The 18,722-nt window shown below is 34.9% G+C and overlaps 2 protein-coding genes across 4 annotated transcripts in view; one reads left to right on the forward strand and one right to left on the reverse strand.

Moving 5' to 3' along the window:
* ATRAD17 (RADIATION SENSITIVE 17) overlaps positions 1-13,017 on the forward strand; it is a 77,421-nt gene extending 64,404 nt beyond the window's left edge. The window contains exon 11 of the mRNA XM_078295856.1: positions 12,985-13,017. The gene's annotated coding sequence lies outside the window, so the exon portion shown is untranslated. The remainder of the gene's footprint in view (positions 1-12,984) is intronic.
* On the reverse strand, positions 7,926-15,364 carry LOC144547256 (alpha-mannosidase-like). Of its 3 annotated transcripts, none has more exons than XM_078295851.1 (29): positions 14,846-15,364; positions 14,603-14,686; positions 14,425-14,513; positions 14,149-14,323; positions 13,955-14,074; positions 13,786-13,869; positions 13,544-13,615; positions 13,256-13,369; positions 13,026-13,126; positions 12,829-12,922; positions 12,425-12,592; positions 12,238-12,321; positions 11,921-11,986; positions 11,767-11,823; positions 11,399-11,618; positions 11,168-11,301; positions 11,011-11,079; positions 10,845-10,904; positions 10,634-10,705; positions 10,493-10,540; positions 10,095-10,214; positions 9,886-9,951; positions 9,681-9,793; positions 9,494-9,578; positions 9,287-9,397; positions 8,951-9,046; positions 8,818-8,865; positions 8,660-8,728; positions 7,926-8,276 (listed from the first exon to the last, which is right to left on the reverse strand). In XM_078295851.1, the coding sequence occupies exons 1-29, from the start codon at positions 15,053-15,055 to the stop codon at positions 8,088-8,090; spliced, it is 3,018 nt and encodes a 1,005-aa protein (XP_078151977.1). In that variant the 5' UTR covers positions 15,056-15,364; the 3' UTR covers positions 7,926-8,087. The 3 variants fall into 3 exon arrangements, with proteins under 3 accessions (XP_078151977.1, XP_078151978.1, XP_078151976.1); XM_078295852.1 differs by having other exon boundaries at positions 14,425-14,521; positions 14,846-15,206; XM_078295850.1 differs by having other exon boundaries at positions 10,493-10,705; positions 14,846-15,224.
* Positions 15,365-18,722: the final 3,358 nt, after the last annotated feature.

Here is an 18,722-nt window from a genome sequence, read left to right on the forward strand (position 1 = left end):
TGACTCGGTGGTTAAAGGTTGGTTACTTAATTCACTTGAGGCAAAACTTATGGTTAATTACATCCATTATGAAACTGCTTTGGAGATGTGGAACCACGTTTTATGATGGTAATGATGAAGCCTTTGTATTTGACCTAAATAGAAAAGTGACTCGACTTAAGCAGTCGGGTAAGCCAGTAGAAGACTACTATAACGCTTTGCAAGGTCTTTGGCGTGAAATTGACTTTCGACGTCCTAATCCCATGACTAGTGCTGAGGATATCGAAAGGTTCAATTCATACATTGAGAAAACTAGGGTCTATACATTTTTAGATGGTCTTGATGACCGTCTTGACAACATAAGGGCGAGTGTGTTACAAATGTCACCATTTCCCACTGTTGAGCAAGCTTATGGGTTAATCAGAAGAGAGGCACTTCGACAAAGTGTTATGCTAAAAGGTGAAGAAGATGGGGTTCAAAATTCTATGGCAATGGTTTCAAGAAGTTACAAGCCATATGAGGGTAACTCGAATCTGAATAAGAACTATACTAGTCAGGAAAGGTCAAGGCTAAAGTGTTCAAATTGTGGCAAAACAGGGCATGTTAGAGAAAAGTGCTTCGATATGATTGGTTATCCTGACTGGTATAAAGGAAACAAGGGGAGACAACAGGGTGAAAAAGGGAAGAACCAAGCCTTTGCCGCAGCCACTAGAGAAGGTGGTACAGGTCAACATGGTGTGCAAGGTACGGGTAAAATAGGAGATGCTGACCCGAATCTGATCCGCAAGACTCCAACAGACAGATCTAACCAACCGAGCTGCTCAAGTCAAGCTATAGGTATTGCGTCACATGTTGAAGGAAAAGGTAACAAAATTGATGAAGGTATGTTATCTCTAAATCAAACTAGCTTAGATGGATGGGTGATCGATTCAGGTGCCACAGATCACATGACTTTTTCTGAAAAAGATTTAAGTGAATTTAAAAAACCCCGAACTGACCAGATTTTAAATGCAAATGGGATAGGGTATCCAGTAGAAGGGGCTAGAAATGTGAAGGTTACTCAATCTTTAGTACTAAATAATACACTTCTTGTACCCTCTTTGAAGACTCGATTAGTATCTATTGGGCAAATCACCGAAGATTTAAATTGCATGGTTATCATGTTCCCTGATTTTTGTATTTTTCAGGATATCCTCACGAAGGAGATTATTGGGCGTGGTTCTAAAAAAGGTCGCTTGTATCACTTAGAAGACTTGAGAGTCGGAATAACCAACTTGGCAAATGGGTGTTCAAAATCCGAAAATAAAATTTGGATATGGCATAGGCGGTTAGGGCATCCTTCTTTTGGCTATATGAAAAGACTTTTACCTAATTTATTTTCTGGTTTAGATATATCTATGTTTAATTGTGAAACATGCATCAAGGCTAAAAGCCACCGTGTATCCTATAATATTAGTTTGAATAAATGTGAGAAACCTTTTGACCTTATTCATTCTGATGTTTGGGGACCATCCCCGGTTGATTCTGTATATGGGTATAGGTGGTTTGTGTTATTCATTGATGATTGTACTCGCATGACGTGGGTATATTTGTTGAAAAGAAAAGAGGAGGTAGCAGAAGTATTTAAGACTTTTTATAAAATGGTTCAAGCTCAATTTGGGAGAATAATCAGGTTCTTTAGAAGTGATAATGGGGGTGAATTTGTTAATAAAATTCTCAACAGTTTTTTTGTAGACAAAGGGATTATCCATGAAACCACGTGTGTTGGAACACCTCAACAAAACGGGGTAGCTGAAAGAAAAAATAGACATATCTTGAAAATTGCTAGGGCATTACTCTTTGAAAATCATGTACCCCAAAAGTTCTGGGATTGTGCAGTAACCATGGCGGTATATGTAATTAACAGATTACCCTCAAAGTCAAATGATTTTCAAACACCTCTAAAAAAAACTTGCACAGTTTGTAACCATACCATCGGTTCTGAGCTTGCCACCAAAAATATTTGGATGTGTCGCATACGTCCATATACCAAAGAATCAGAGATCTAAAATTTAACCATGTGCAGTTAAGTGTGTATCATTAGGACTTGGCATGCACCAAAAAGGGTACAAGTGCTATGATCCAGTGACAAAAAGGTGGTATGTTACAATGGATGTGACCTTTCTAGAAAGTGAATCTTTTTTCCAAATTACCAAATATCCCTCTCAGGGGGAGAATGAGGATGAGAGAAATTTTTGGTATCAACCGAACTCAGTTCGGGTTAGTGAGGTGCATGGCCCAGTTCGGGTCAAGGAAGTGAATGGCCCAGTTCGGGTCAATAGTGAGGGACATGGCCCAGTTCGGGTCAGGGAGATGAGTGGCCCAGTTCGGGTCAATGAGGCTGAGATAAATGAGGATGAGATGAATGGCCCAATTCGGATCAGGGAGGTGAATGACCCATTTCGGGTCAGAGAAGAAGTCGACACTACCTGGACTGAGATAAATGAAGCAGACATCGAAGATGTGATACAAGAGGACCAAGAACCACAGATCCAAGAATTTCCTGAGGATATTCCAGAGGTAAGTACTTCTCACTCTAGATATATTCTACCTCATAGACAGAACCGTGGAAAGCCCCCCAAACGGTATGTTCCTGAAGATGGAACTAGTAAAGAAATTGATTACCCAATTGCCAATTACGTGACCACAAAAAAATTACCAGAACAATTGAAGCATTTTTGTGACAAGATGCTTACCTTACCAATACCAGAAAATGTGAATGAAGCTCTTAGAGACCAAAAGTGGATAAAAGCAATGGATGTAGAAATGGAAGCATTGTATAAAAATAATACTTGGTCTTTAGTTGAACTTCCAAAGGGAAAGAAGCCAGTAGGATGTAAGTGGGTATTTTCGATCAAACATGATTCAAACGGTAATGTTGAGAGATACAAAGCCAGATTGGTAGCAAAGGGATATACCCGAACTTATGGAATTGATTATCAGGAAACTTTTTCTCCTGTTGCTAAACTAAACACAATTCGAGTACTGTTGTCTCTTGCAGCTAATCTAGATTGGCCATTGCACCAGTTTGATGTGAAAAATGCCTTCTTGCATGGAGATTTAGAAGAAGAAATCTACATGGAGCTTCCTCCTGGGTATGAGAACCCGGGTTCAGAGCAAACAGTGTGCAAGCTGAACAAGGCCCTGTATGGGCTCAAACAGTCTCCTCGAGCATGGTTTGGTCGATTCTGTCAGGCAATGAAGAAGTATGGGTTCAACCAAGGGGAATCCGATCATACTTTGTTTTACAAGAAGAGACATGAGAAACTAACCGTTTTGATTATCTATGTAGATGACATGATTATTACAGGAGATGACACAGAAGAGGTCCAAATTCTTGAAGAAAAGCTTTCAAGAGAATTTGAAATGAAGAATTTGGGAGGTTTAAAATATTTTCTTGGAATTGAGGTGGCACGTTCTGATCAAGGTATTGTTTTATCCCAAAGAAAATATATTCTTGACTTGTTGGCTGAGGTAGGAATGCTAGATTGCAAACCAGTTGATACACCAGTAGTCCAAAATTTGAAGTTGGGAGAATTTTCTAATCAAGTTCCTACCAATAAAGAGAGGTACCAACGGTTAGTTGGAAAATTGATTTATCTGTCACATACTAGACCCGATATTGCATATGCAGTTAGTGTGGTGAGTCAATTTATGCATAACCCAAGTGAGGATCATATGGAAGCAGTAATAAGAATCATCAAATACCTAAAGGGAGCCCCAGGAAGAGGGATACACTTTAAGAGAAATGGGCATCTTGGTGTTATGGGTTATACTGATGCAGATTGGGCAGGAAGTGTTACAGATCGTAGGTCAACTTCGGGGTATTTCACTTTTGTTGGAGGTAATCTTGTAACTTGGAGAAGCAAAAAGCAAGGAGTTGTTGCTCTCTCGAGTGCTGAAGCTGAACTTATTAGAGTAGTTAAAGGCCTGTGTGAATTACTTTGGATAAAGAAATTGTTATCAGAACTCGGGTTAGCTCGAGAAGAGGCCATGACCTTGTATGTTGATAATAAGGCAACAATTGATATGTCGCATAATCCAGTGCAACATGATCGGACTAAACATGTTGGTGTAAACCGACACTTCATAAAGGAGAATATTTACTCAAAGGTGGTTCAGATATTTTTTGTGAGATCGGAGAATCAACTTGCTGACATTTTGACGAAAGGTGTGACAAGTACAATGTTCAACAGCACATTAGACAAGTTAGGCATGACAGATCTGTACTTGCCAACTTGAGGGGGAGTATTGGAATGTGCTGCAGAGAATCATGCCCAGGATCTCATGCGTGGGCACATTATGGCAAGTGGAGAATCTGATAAGGAAAATAGCAAAGAAGGAAGGAAGAGGGAGCCAGCGTTAGGCATGTAGCCTGGAGGCAAGATGGCACCCAGATTTATTTCTTCAAATGAATTGTTAAATAAGGAAAGTGTAATCTGTGTGATTTGAGTCCTTTTCTATTTAACTCTCTAAAAGGTCTCCTGTAATTGACAACAACAAAAAAAGAGTGCGTGTGTAACAAAATTAAGAGAAATAAAAATGGTGGTAGGGTTGAGGATGTAGGTACTATACTGGTACCGAACCTCGTTAAATTCTTGTGTTGTTGGCTTGATTTCTGTGATTGCTATTAATTTTTAGATAATACACCCTTCTGTAAAGGAAAATGCCATGGTGGAATTGATGATTTCCATCCCATGTCAGATTCTAGTTTTCATGCTATTCGCGCTCGACACTATCCCAATGTTAATATTTATTATTCAGTGCTTAAATAAATTAAATTAAGGGAAAATTTCTGATGTACTCATCTAAATATTTGAAATAGCCATTTTTTCCATCAAAATACTATAATATCTAATATCTCCATACAAATTTAAATTTTTTCTTCTATCACCATTTATTTATTTTTCTTTTTATTTAATTATTTTAAAATTTAAAATGACCAATATCCCTTCTATCAGATTAGTTAATGGGCTGAGTATTCTAACTTAGATTAACTATAGATGAAACTAAAAACAAAGAAATCATAAAGAACATGAATATTAATCAAGAACTTCACTATAACACATCATATCAAAATTTCTTATGAAAGAACGTAAATCAAAAGTTTTGTGCTTGCTTTGCATAAATATTGAACTCTACGGTAAATGCCCTTGTACTACAAACAACTAAAAACTATGTTTTTTATTTTCTTGCATCATGTATTTGCATAGTTAGATTTATGGGTTTTTTTTTTATCTTTCTGTCTTTATGTACTTTTGAAACTATGCATCGTTGTTTGTATTTTTCAAGAAAAATACCAATGGGTTTTCAATCAAATGGAATGAAGCACTTGTTAATAATATTCCAATCAAAATACTTTGGAACTATACACAGCTGAAACTATCACTAATTGAATTAATAATATTCTAGTCACCTGAAAATAAGAATGAGAATACCAAATAAATCCTTGTTTAAATCCACCAACAAGGAGGCGCTAAGTCAGAGGAGTGAGACGGCTTCGATGTGCGAGATGAGGTTGGCGTAGTAGAGGCCGGAGATAGCTTTAGGCCGTTTGCAATTTAGAGAGAGATGAGTAGTGTATGAAGAAGAAGAAGAAATAGAAATACTGGACCCTCTGTTTAAAAATAAGGGCATAATAGTCAATTTAATTTTTAAATTAATAAAATAAATAAATGATAATAGAAGAAAGAATTTTAAATTTAAATGAGAATATTAGATATTATAGTGTTTTGATTGGAAATTTAGCTATTTCAACTATTTAGACGGGCACATCAGAAATTTTCCCATAAATTAAGGAGGCGTCTAATTGTCCACAGCCTTTTGTCCACCATTTGTTCACAGCTTTGACTTACACGAATACTGTAAAATTACTTCTACATGCTGTATAATTATGCAATATATCACATAAAATATATCAGTTAATCACAAAACATCCACCAACTATTTGAAGTGGTCTCATGATAGTTACAAAAAGATTGCAACTTGCACAACAGGACAAAATAAATGTACTTTCAAACTGTACTTTCGGAAATTACAGTTATAGGAAGTTATTGGCAGTTAGAGTTAGTTATTAGCGGTTAGTTGTTATTGGCAGTTAGAGTTAATTATTGTATACTGTAAAATTGAATCTTGTATACTGTAAAATTGAATCTTGTATACAGTAAAATTGAATCTTGTATACAGTAAAATTTTCAATTGAATCTTGTATACTGTAAAATTGAATCTTCTACACAGTAAAATTTACAATTGAATCTGTATACTGTAAAATTGAATCAGCAGAACTGTAAAATTGAATCTTGTATACAGTAGAATTTTCAATTGAATCTTGTATACTGTAAAAATTAAATCTTGTATACAGTAGAATTTTCAATTGAATCTTGCATACTGTAAAATATATAATGTAAAATTGAATCTTGTATACTGTAAAATTTTCAAATAATACTGTAAATTTTCAATTGAATCTTGCATACTGTAAAATTTTCACACAATACTGTAAATTTTCAATTGAATCTTGTATACAAGATGAATACTGTAAAATTACAAGATGAATACTGTAAAATTACAAGATAAATACTGTAAAATTAACAAATCAATACTCCATATCGCCTATCTATCATCTCTTTCCTCAAGATTTTCACAAGATGAATACTGTAAAATGACAAGATGAATACTATAAAATTAACGGGGCAATATTATAAAATTAACAGATCAATACTCCATATCGCCTCTATCATCTCTTTCTTCTAGATTTCCACAAGATGAATACTGTAAAATTAACAAGGCAATACTGTAAAATTAACATATTAATACTCCATATCGCCTTTCTATCATCTATTTCCTCCAGATTTCCACAAGATGAATACTGTAAAATTAATGGGGCAATACAGTAAAATTAACAGATGAATACTCCATATCGCCTCTCTATCATCTCTTTTCTTCAGATTTCATTTGAAATGCTAGATCTGTTACTGCATACAACGAAAAACAACAAATTCAACATAAATAACTTACTAGATTTGAATTTTGCCGTGCTCTTCAACAAAAATAACTTCTATTTGATCGCACTCCACGATTGAAGGTTTCATTGCGATCATGTATAAAAAACGAGATCGAGTCAGTAATCTCAATTAAAATCGACATTGCAAATAAAAAATGAATCAGAGAAGGTAAATAAAAAAAAACAACAATTATGATTTCGTTTGAATCAGCGAAATTAATTTGAATGAACTCTCTTAGATTCATCCATTTATTTGAATGAACTCAACAAGGAAGAAAATCAATTTATTTGAATGAACTCACGCAGATTATTTTTCATATCGCCTCCAGATTCTTCTTACGACAAGGAAGAAAATCAATTTATTTGAATGAACTTACGACAAGGTGAATGAACTCACGCAGATTCTTCTTCAGTAGCGAAATCAATTTATGGATCGGTGAACGACTTTATAGTTCAAATTTGAATGAAATCGGTGGATCGGTGAACTCACGCAGATTCTTCTTCATATCGCCTCCAGATCCATCTATAAAGTCGTTCACCGATCCATCTATAAAACGTAGCGAAATCAATTTGAATGAACTAGCGAAATTGATTTGAATGAAATCGTGCAGATCAGGGAAGGAAGAAAATCGCCTCAGCAAGGAAGAAAATCGCCTAAGAAAGGAAATGAATAATCGGGAAGGAAAGATTCAAAAAATGAAATGAATAATCGGAGAAGGTTTAAATAGGCGGAGATGAGAGCCCAAGGTGGGACCGGTTCGTTAAAATTAGTTAAGAGACGGTGGATAAGGGTTTGTGGACAGATGGTGGACAAAACTCAGTGGACAGAAACTTTTTCTCATAAATTAAAACCTTACCAGTTCGTGAATTCCAATTATTGGACTTGAAAAGAAAAAAACAATTAACAATTTAGAATTGCTTGAAATGTTATTTTGTTCAATTGAAACTTATTTGACTGCCTTATTAATTGGAAACATTGACAATAGCAAGAATTATTGACGTGCTATCCAAATTGTTTTTTCCAAAACTTCAACAAATTAAAAGGTCCGTATTTCCATAGGTCCTGATTTCAAAACTTCAACAAAAAGGTCCGTATTTCCATAGGTCCCAGTTCTACCACTAGAACTTCACTATCAACCTTGCCCCCTCTTACAGGATGCAAAGTGTCTTCTTCTCCCCCTTTAGTTTTCCAATTTAGCCTCTTCATCTTTGACTTGACTTGATTTGTTGATAAATTTGTTTCTGTTATCTCTTTAATCTGTTAAAGGCACAATTCAGAAAGCAAAAGGACAAATAGGAGCTATAAAGGAAACGTTAATTGCCACAAGTGCAAAAGTTCATGAAATAAGTAACATTTTGTCAACTGATTAATACTTACCCTGGTTTGGATAAAAGTCAGCTGGTTTTTAGTTTGTACATGGTACTACATTAAGCTAGTATATGGGACAACCATGATTGGTATATTTCATCACCGGTACACGGTTTGTTTAAGAGAGCATTATGTGCATGAACTACTATATTAGAAAACCAAAAGAAAATTCAGTACAAGAAAGAAAAAAGAAAAGAAAACAATTGACCACATACTGAAATTGTCACTGGTATTGTTTGGTATAGATCAGTTCACGGTAAGAAATTACATACCAGTCTTTGTGAAAAGAGCTTCTTAAGTTCCACTCTTGCCATTGTGGAATAATTAGCATCTTCGCCAGCCTATGAATATTAATTTAGATCAATGAGTATGTTGAAAGTGGTTGCAGGAATTTAAGCAAACACTGAGAAATGGAGTTCTTTTTACTTACCTCAAATAAATGCGCCAAACGTAGAAGCACAGTTCCATCATCAAGACTCTACAACAATAAAGTGAATAAAATATTTTAGTTTCATTCTTTTTTAACATGGATTTTAGATCAAAATATTTAATGTTATCCAAACCTGGAGAGTGATTATTGCAACATTTGGAGGTAAGCTGTAATTTTCATCCATCAAGGAATATTTTGTGACGTGAGATGACTTCCAAACCTCCTCATCCTACACAAATAAAAAAGAAAAAAAAAAGAAGATAGCTAGCAAATACAACGGTACAACCTATCTGAAGTGCATATTTACAAAGACCAACCTAAAAGCGCTTCACCCCGAAAATGATGTTTAACTTTGACAACATACATACATACATATAGATTTGTCTGTCTAACCATTGATTTCAAATGAGAAACTAAGGGAACTACCAAATAACAGGGATGGAAAGTGGATATGTCGCAATTATTTTACCTCATGTGAGAAAGCTAGAAGAAAAGGAGAATAGATTTGTTGACCAGTTGTTCTGCGCCAATATGATCCATCTCCTAATTTGTTAATTCCAATGTAATAATGTCCTCTTATCTGAGAAATTGAAATAGCAGAGATGTATTAACCAAGAATTTTACTCAAAATCGAGCAAATTTCAAAGTTTTGAGGGCATCAGAAGTTGAACCATACCGTAAGACCCTCGCACTTTTTTGCTACACAAACTTGTTCATCAAGTGCCTCTCCCACACCTCTACCATCATCATGTAGTATTCGCCTAGAATTTAACAAAAATTATACCCGAAATATAAGAATTGAAGACTTGGGCATTTTCACAACTCTCCTTTTAGAAAGATGAGGATAAAAGTAGAGAAAGTACCTATGGACCATTAATTCTATTTGACCATCTTCAATACTTGAAGCTCCAATTGCACGATCCACTAGAACAGAGAGCTCATGTTTCTCATCCACTATATATATTCCAAGATTAACCTACAAAAATGAAAAGAAAAAAAGTAAAATTTATGATATTTGGCATAAATAATAAAAGTTAGCGACACTAATGAAAATTTTAAATTGAGTACCGGATAGTAATTTCCAGCGATTGGTTGAGTCACCTGAAGATCCCAATCCTCCCTGTAATCTCTAACCTATTTCACGCATAATCAAATGTTAAGTTCTATGTGTTTATATACAAAGACAAAATTTTGAAGGTCAAACATGTAACAAGAAGTATTAAATTTGGATATTCAAGGTAAACAGTGTCCAATAGATGCAATAATTGATGACTGACCCGTTTTAAGAAGTCTCTTCCATTGGAATCTGTGTAAAATGTTCCATTTGTAACCATATTAGTTGAAAGTCGACTTATAACTTCTTTTCCAACTCCATCTTCTATAGGTATTGGCCCAATCTAAACAAGTATATTATACAGCTATTATACAATCCTCGAAGACATGTTCCTAGTAGTTTCTACTAAATTTGATGATTCTCATTTTTTTTTGTTTTAAATTAAAAGTTTCATATTTCGCCTGAAAATTGAGATATCTTTACTTAGATTGTGCCAGTATCTACTATATTTGAGTGTCCTTTTTTTTCTAGGACATTAGAATTAATAAATTCAAAATATTTTCTAGTCTAGACAGATATTTTGGCATCTCAACCACCTGGCCAGAGATAAGTATGACTCACAGTGAATTCAACTTCAGCATAATCCCTCTTTTTATAAAGCCTTGTCACCTGAAGAAATAAAAAAAAAAAAATTGTCTTCTGTAATTTAAGGTTTTTAGAAAGGCAAAGGATATTTAAATAAACTATGGTTAAAGGACTAACCTGATAAATCCAAGGACCAAACTGCTGATGGACCTCATCAACTAGTTGTCCCCTCTTAACCTTTAGGTTTACCTGAAATTAATTATCATTTAATTAAATACAACAGATACAAACAGCAATGCCAAGAAAAAAAAATGAAGTATGGTACCTGAATAAACAAAAAATCCAATCCTTAAATGGTACAGAAAAATAAAATAACTAATTGACTTACAGAACTAGAGGCACTAATTGCTCCAGTACCATTTGGTCGAAATATGTATGCACCAGATGCCTAAAGGATAAACGAGCAAATTATACCAATAAGCAATATCAAATTCAAATAGGATTACATTATAAAGATAAAATTAATGTGATAATTTTAAATTGTATTAGGGAACCTGACTGTCTGATGCATCGCCGGAACTAGAACGATACCAGAGATAATTTTGTTGTATTGGCAGGCTAACCTAAATAATAGCAAGGTTCTATAAGAAATTAAAAATGGCTAGAAGAACATCAGACAATTAAATAAGAAATGCAAAGAAAAAGGCTAACCCCTGTCATAGAATTTGTAATCTTTTGTAGCTGACCAGAAGAAGAAAAGGCCATCTTTAGAGGCCCGGGTCCCACCTCAATAGCACCATCTTCCCAATAAGCTAATTTTGGCAGACCTCCACTCTTTAGATCTACTGTTCCATTGCGAAAAGATTCCAGTAAAAGGAATATTAGAAGTAGTTTTGCAAGAAGAAAAGAATTATTTTATTTTAATGTTTTGTGAAGTTCTACCTTTCGAAGTTTGCTTGGCAATGTAGTATGAATTCCAACCCAAAGGAGGTGCAGAAGCTTGAAAAATAAGCCAATATTTTGGGGTCTGTTTAGGGGAACTTCCAAGATAAGCCTCTACATACAATTTTCTTAGATCTAGTGTACTGCTATCTATCTCCACAAACTGTGTTTCAACAAAATCTCCACTTGAGTCCTTTACTACAAGCTCGTCATCACTGACCTGAAAAAAAATATAATCAGAGGATTTCCAGAGAGAGCCTCCACATTTTACCAAAATTATAAAGCCATTATCTGAAAAAAATATATATATATCAAAAGAGTCCACCAGGTATATTGCATAAACATGATAACATCACTTTGTTACTCACTGGTATCCTGATGAAATCGGTACGTTGCCATCCAAGAGGGTTGTATGTCACCACCACCTAAGTAAATAAATATCCAGACACTTGCAAGATTAGAGTATTTAGTTATCATTATATTGTATATAGAAATAAATCTCAATCAAAAATAGAACCATACCAAGCTTTTCTTGGATGAGATCTTTTGCTCAGTTGTTGGGCAGTAGCTTATATTTAGCAAATTGCACTGCAATTATTGCACAGAATATTTCACTTAGCAAAATTTAAGTCATGACTAATACCAGATGATAAGTGATTATAGAAGCTCACAGTTGACGAGGATATATGTTTCTTATTACATTGTTGCTTTGTTATTTTTTCCTACTTACCAAGTTTTTGTGTCATCGCTGTCATTAATAAAGATAGAAATAATACAATCTAAAGAACAAAGACTAAGAAAAGAAATTAAAATTGAAGATAATAATAAAATTCAGGTACCTGGCTAAGTTCTGAAGCTGAGGAAGAACAGGTCTTGTATCCACTTGTCAGACAAGTAAGAGCAACATCAATACCTTTAGCTGCCTAAAAGGTTTTAATACAAACAAAAATATGATCAAAGCTTCTAAAATCCAGGAATAACTCAAACACATGATTTAAAAATAATACAAAAGCAAGAAGTTGATACCTTAGATGCACCAATGGAAAGGCGTTTGGCGTAATCATCAGTGGTGTGTTGCCGTGCGGTTCCTGAGACAGCATCATGGTGTTGTGCCACTGCCAATGCATCTCGTAGACTTGGTGTATAAGCACCATGTGATATATAGCCCATCATGAATTCCAGTTGCCTTGCAGCCTATCTCGAATATAACTTTTTGTTAACATGTAAAGTTATCATTATGCAGATCAAACTTGACATGAGTGCTGCAATAAAGCCTGAATTTCATCACGAAAGGAAACCTAGACACATAATAATAATAAAAAAAAGATGGCTGACCCAACGTTATGCTGGTAGTAAGAACTGTTTTAGGCAGGTATATACTGGTATTGACAGGTAATGCAAACATCAGAAAAAAGAATAGTTTGTGATACCAGATAATAGCCACTAAGATCACGAACAAATCGCTTGAAAGCAGGCCGACTGGTGAAATACCCGGTCCAATAAGCATTTGCTGAATCAGCATAACTACCGACCATCATTAAAAATACAAAATTAGAGTGTTGATATTCAATAGTAGAGAAAGAGAGGGGGGGTGTGTGTGTGTGTGTGAGAGAGAGAGAGAGATTACGGGAAGTAATCATCATGTTTCAACGGCCAAGATTCTTCAAGTGAATTCAGTACATCTACATAAAGGGATGGTGTTGAATAAAGAGCGTTGACTCGGCCATCCTGTTATATATTAATTAATTTTCCAAAAGATGTGTCAAAATTCTAAAATTTAAGCTTTATATCATAAATTCAAATTTTTCATTGTATATATGTTTCCGAGTAAAATTTTTACAAGGAGAAACTACATACCTTATTGACATAATGGATAAGTTTGTCCATGTTCTTAAACCATGATTCGGCATATTGGTATTTAAAATCATCTCCCATTGTCCACATTATATGATTGGTGCGTGTGACATTCGCCTGAATATATTAGAAGTTTAATTAATACAAGCGAGCAAATTTTGACTTAGATTGAAAAATGTGATCATTTGAATATGACTTCATACAGCATGAGTTGGACAATTATTTGTTTATCTGCAATAGAAAATTTTACATATAAAGTTAAAGAACATACAGTAAAATAGAAAAGTTAACCTGAGTTAAAGCAGCATTTACAAAATCATTTACACGTTGCTCCACATTAAAGTCAAATAGAAACCGGTCGTCCTGCAAAAATAAATCAGTCAACCTACAAATATTTGATTTATAATGCAAAAACAATGATTTAAAATTACATGCAACCAGAAGTATTGCTGTAACAAGCTTTGTAGCTAAACAATAATAATTCTGAAAAGGATGTGTTGAAATAATTACTGAATGAAAGAAAAATAAGTTACCTGAACTGGTATGATGTTATCAAAGATTTCAAACCCAAAACCATCCGGAGGGCTGTAATGCACTGGAAATGTATTTGCAAATATCTACAAGTAAAGGCAAAATACTTGTATAATTTCTCTATTTACCCTTTTTTGTTAAAGAAAAAAAAGGAAAATATGTAAGGATAACCTGAGAAGAGGAGCCAAAGGTTTTTGATCCATGCCATATAACCTGGAGAGATTTATCAACCTTTCTCTTGGCTCTGTCCTGGTAATCTATTCTTGCGAAATGCACTGAATCAAACCCTAGCTGCAATTCCCAAATCAAATAATTTGAGCCACACATAAAAACATTTCATAAGAAGGTTTCAGTTATAAAATCACCTCAGCTCCAAGCAAGTAGGCTTGCACAGCTGAGTGCCCAAATGGGTCGATCTGCCAGCCAGCTCGAGGGATCTTGCCAAACTGCTTTTTAATCAAGCGGTGACCAAGGGTTGTTTGGTCAATCATGTCTATGTAATGTGTGGCTGCCTCATCATGCATGCACCAGCCTCCATTTCTGGTCCAAAACTATCTTAACTGTTGAGTTCCTACTAACTAAAACTGGATGGCAGATAATTTGAAATTTTTCAGAAAGAAGAGAAAAATAAAATTCTATACATGAACTCTAGCTGACCAGAATGAACCAGCTTTTTTACTATGGATTGAGTTGCTTTACTTTGCTCTTCCCACCATCTTTGGAAAAATGCCTACATGACTTATTTTTGTTCAATTACACAGTTTGATAAAATGAATATTATTTGTGTGGGAATCAATATGCAACAGAATTAGAATTTACCTGTTCTACAAAAATAAACTTCCTGTCTGGATTTCTAATCAAGGCTTCAACCACTGAATCCAACACATTAATCAAACTTGTTCCCTGAAAAGGACAAGAAAAATTATTATAAGAAGAAAATGAGGTAACGCGGAAATACAATAACAGTATTTAACCTATTAGATATACAAATTTATGCCAACTAAGGGATAATAAACAGGAGTTGTTGTGTAAATTAGAAATAAAAAATTATACTGATTAAACCTGAATGCTATTATTGGATCCAACAAAATACTGATCAATAGTCTTCAGCCATCCCACGTCATCATGTGAATGCGAAACAAGGTGCACATTCAACTTACCGGCCGCTATACCAGCAGTTGTGTTGTACCTTACATAGTTACCAGCACTGGTACATACTGAGCCCATAAAGCATAGTACAACCAGCGTGAACGCGACAGTAGCCCGATCCATCTCTCTTTCTCTCTCTCTCTCAAAACCTTGGCAGTGGCTGCCAAGTACTATCTCTCTCTCCCTCTCTCTGAGCTTATTGGTAGACCAGATAAGATTTTTAAATCACCATGGGAAACAGGGAAAGGTACCAATCATCTACCGATTGGTACTCACTAAAAAAACGAAGAGAGTGTGTGCGCGCGTGGGGCCTACGGCCAATTCTCAAAAACAAAACAAAAAACGAAGAGAGAAGGGACTCTTGCATAAATTCGTATCCTCTGAATTTTGAGTTAAGATCACGACCGTCCGATTTAAATCTTCACGAATATTGAGGGCCCCGTGTGTTAAAGGCCTGGCCGGACTGGACCGGATTCTGATCGGACGGTCCAGAGATAAACGGTGTGTTAATGCAGAGAATGGGGCTTAATTACTTAATTTTAGTGGGGACCGTGAATTTCAACTAAGCTCTTGTCGAAGTTCTTCTTTCTTTCAATATGTGTTTTTCGCTTGAGCTTTCGTATTTATTTATTTTGTTCTTCAGGCCATTCCTTTCTTACAGACTTACAGTCATGTGGGACCACTCCGAACAAAATATAATTTCCTTCATTCTATTTTTGAGGAAAACCCGTGGGTATGATTTTTTTTTTTTTTTTTTTTTAAGAGAAGCCTAGGAGTGGTAACGAATCGAACCGAATCGAACTTATCCTGGTTTGAGTTTGGTTTAAATAAAATTCGAACCGAACCTGGTTTGATTTGTTTCAAATCGAACCCATTTTGAATCGAATTAATTGCAAACTACACATTTTTTTAATCGAACCCGAATCGAATCACAAACTAAATTATTTTTTAGCAGCTCTAGTTATACCGATAGTTTATACATTAATTTTTTCTTGCGGGACAAAAATCACATGGCTTTCTTTTACCGGTATGAAATGAGTGTTTTTAAGTTGAAAAATTATCTATGAAAAAATACATGACAACAAATAATCATAAAAATATGATTAAGTACAAGAACTAAAATATGCAGTAAAACAAGTAATCATACCTCGAGTGCTCACTCAATTAAACCCTCAATCGGACCATCTAATGAAGTGAGAATTCGAAAGATAGAGAAGGCGGAGGAGAGACGGCCGAAGAGAGAGGAGAGACAATCGTCTAGGTCGGAGAAAGGAGTGACGGTCGGAGGCCGAGAGCGTCGGCTAGGTTTTAGAGTGAGAGGGAGAATGAGTTAGGGAGAGGCCGATAGAGAACTAGATTATTGAGATTTGAGAGCGAGGAAGCGTCGGCTAAGTTAAATTATGACTCTCTATCTTAAGTTTTAATTTTATCAAGTAAATGAACGGCCGATGTTATTATGAGATTCAAATTATAAAAGCTCGCGAACCTATTTCGATCAAACCAAGCTAGATTTGAGTTTGGTTTTAATTAATTTCGAACCGAACCTGATTTAGTTTGTCTCAATTTGAACCCATTTCGAATCGAATTAAACTCGAATCAAATTCAAATCAAACTTGAATCGAATCACAAACTACGAATTTTTTTGCCAGCCCCAGAGAAGCCCGTAGGCGAATTCGTATCCTCTGAGATATCTCAAACTTTGCGCGACTTTTTGGAAAATCCCAACCGTTTAAATACTCTATGCACGAATCTCAATGCACACAAAATACTGACCTCCTACATCACCCCCGAATAGGCACCGGACACGTCGGTCACGCAAAAGTTGAGATATCTCAGAGGATACGCAGCCCGTAGGTGCCGTGGGTTTAATTTCCTTCTTCTATTGTTTTAGTAGTACACTGATCACTCTGACCGAGACAAAACGACAAAGGGTGCCCTTGGAGTTCGTAGTTCATCCAAAAATTCCACGTGAAACGCACTAAATTTTACTACAACACAGCCCAAAAATTATGGCCCAACTCGATCGTGAATCGGCCCAACTTCCATGGTCTGTGTTTCCACGTAACAGACCCAAATTATGATTACAATGTTACAAGCTCAATGCATTTTACTTCTTTCTGTAGCGATAAATTAAATGCTTTCGTCACAGTCAAAATTCAAAGCAAATCTTCACCGCAGAGCACAAGACCATTTTTTTTTTTTTTTTGTACGAGGGGAACCTATCAAATCATTCCTGGAGCAAATACTATGTTTCAAATCTACAATCCTCTTCTATCAAGTACTTCAAAATATATATATATATATATATATATATATATATATATATCTACAATCCTCCATTGGAAAATTAATATCTAAATTAGTTATGTTAGATATAATTCTCAGCATAAGACAAAAATATTATTCTAGAGCAAATACATTTGCGAACAAGAACAGTGCCACGATACCTAATTATGGCCCATTTTGTGTGTGTATTGGGCCAACTGCCCCCACAATGCTGTAGCAATCCAAAAGAAGAACACTACACGTTCTGCCACTATATTAACTTTAATAATTGTCTTTAACGTTGGATGCAGGATAAAAAGTTCAAGGAATTCACCAAAAAAAAATTGGACGATGATAACAATCTCCGCAGCCTCCACCCTGCATTTATCTCCGCAGATACTGTCAAACAAAACATGGAGAGACCGCTCAATCATTAATAAGCGTTTAAAAAACTGCAGGTATTTAACTTGAAGCATCAAAATATTTACCTTGAATTTGTCAGGTATTAAACTCTCTGCAATGATCTCTATTTATGAAAAAAATAAATCAATCCATTAATTGTCCCCGCACAAAAAAAAAAAATTAATCGTCCCCGCACAACTGAGAACCATTAAACATGGGAGGACCGCTCAATCATTAATGAGCGTTTAAAAAACTGTTAGTATTTAACTTGAAGCATCAAAGTATTTAACTTGAATTTGTCAGGTATTAAACCCTATGCAATGATCTCTATTTATGAAAGAATAAATCAATCCATTAATTGTCCCTGCACAAAATTTCCTTTTTTTTTTAATCGTCCCCGCACAACTAGAGACCATTAAATAAACAATTTCCTCACCCAATGATAAATACTCTGAGACATAATGATAAATATTTTATGTTACATGAGTAAATACTTTACATTATATGAATAAATACTTTATGTTACATGGATAAATACTTCTCAGACATACTTGCAACTTTCAATAAAACATCAATGATAAATACTCTCATACATAATGATAAATATTTTATGTTACATGGATAAATACTTTGTATTACATAGATAAATACTTCTCAGAAATAATTGCAACTTACAGTAAAACATCAATGATAAATACTCTCAGACATAATGATAAATACTCTATGTTACAGGGGTAAATACTTCTCAGAAATAATGATAAATATTTTTTTGAACATCAATTAACAGATAAGCATTTATTAACGGGAATTGTTATTAGATAACAGTATAATTAATGCGGAGATTTTTTTTAAAGGAATAATTAATGCGGAAATTGTTATTAGAGGAAGGCATAATTAATACTGGGATTGGTATTAAATGACAATCTAATTTAATGCGAGAATGAAATGAAACTTTTAACGAAATTAGTGGAGAGATATATGACAGTTAAGGAAGAGAGAGAGTGCGGAGAAAATGAGAGAATAGAAGTGGAGGGTTTCATATAATTATTCAAAAAAATTACAGAGAGAGTCGCTAGTCTTTATAAGACGAACTACTACGAAAGTCTCCTAAAATAGAGCCGAA

Source organism: Carex rostrata, chromosome 31 (genome assembly GCF_964058835.1).
Source record: "Carex rostrata chromosome 31, lpCarRost1.2, whole genome shotgun sequence".
In the NCBI taxonomy this organism is placed as follows: domain Eukaryota; kingdom Viridiplantae; phylum Streptophyta; class Magnoliopsida; order Poales; family Cyperaceae; genus Carex; species Carex rostrata.

Excerpts from the sequence above, each read along its gene's own strand:
- LOC144547256 (XM_078295850.1), bottom strand. The coding sequence starts at position 15,055 with ATGGATCGGGCTACTGTCGCGTTCACGCTGGTTGTACTATGCTTTATG. Across the intron at positions 14,514-14,602 it reads AGTTTATTTTTGTAGAACAG|GCATTTTTCCAAAGATGGTG; the intron begins GTAAATTCTAAT and ends TAAGTCATGTAG. Across the intron at positions 14,075-14,148 it reads CCTACTTGCTTGGAGCTGAG|CTAGGGTTTGATTCAGTGCA; the intron begins GTGATTTTATAA and ends TGGGAATTGCAG.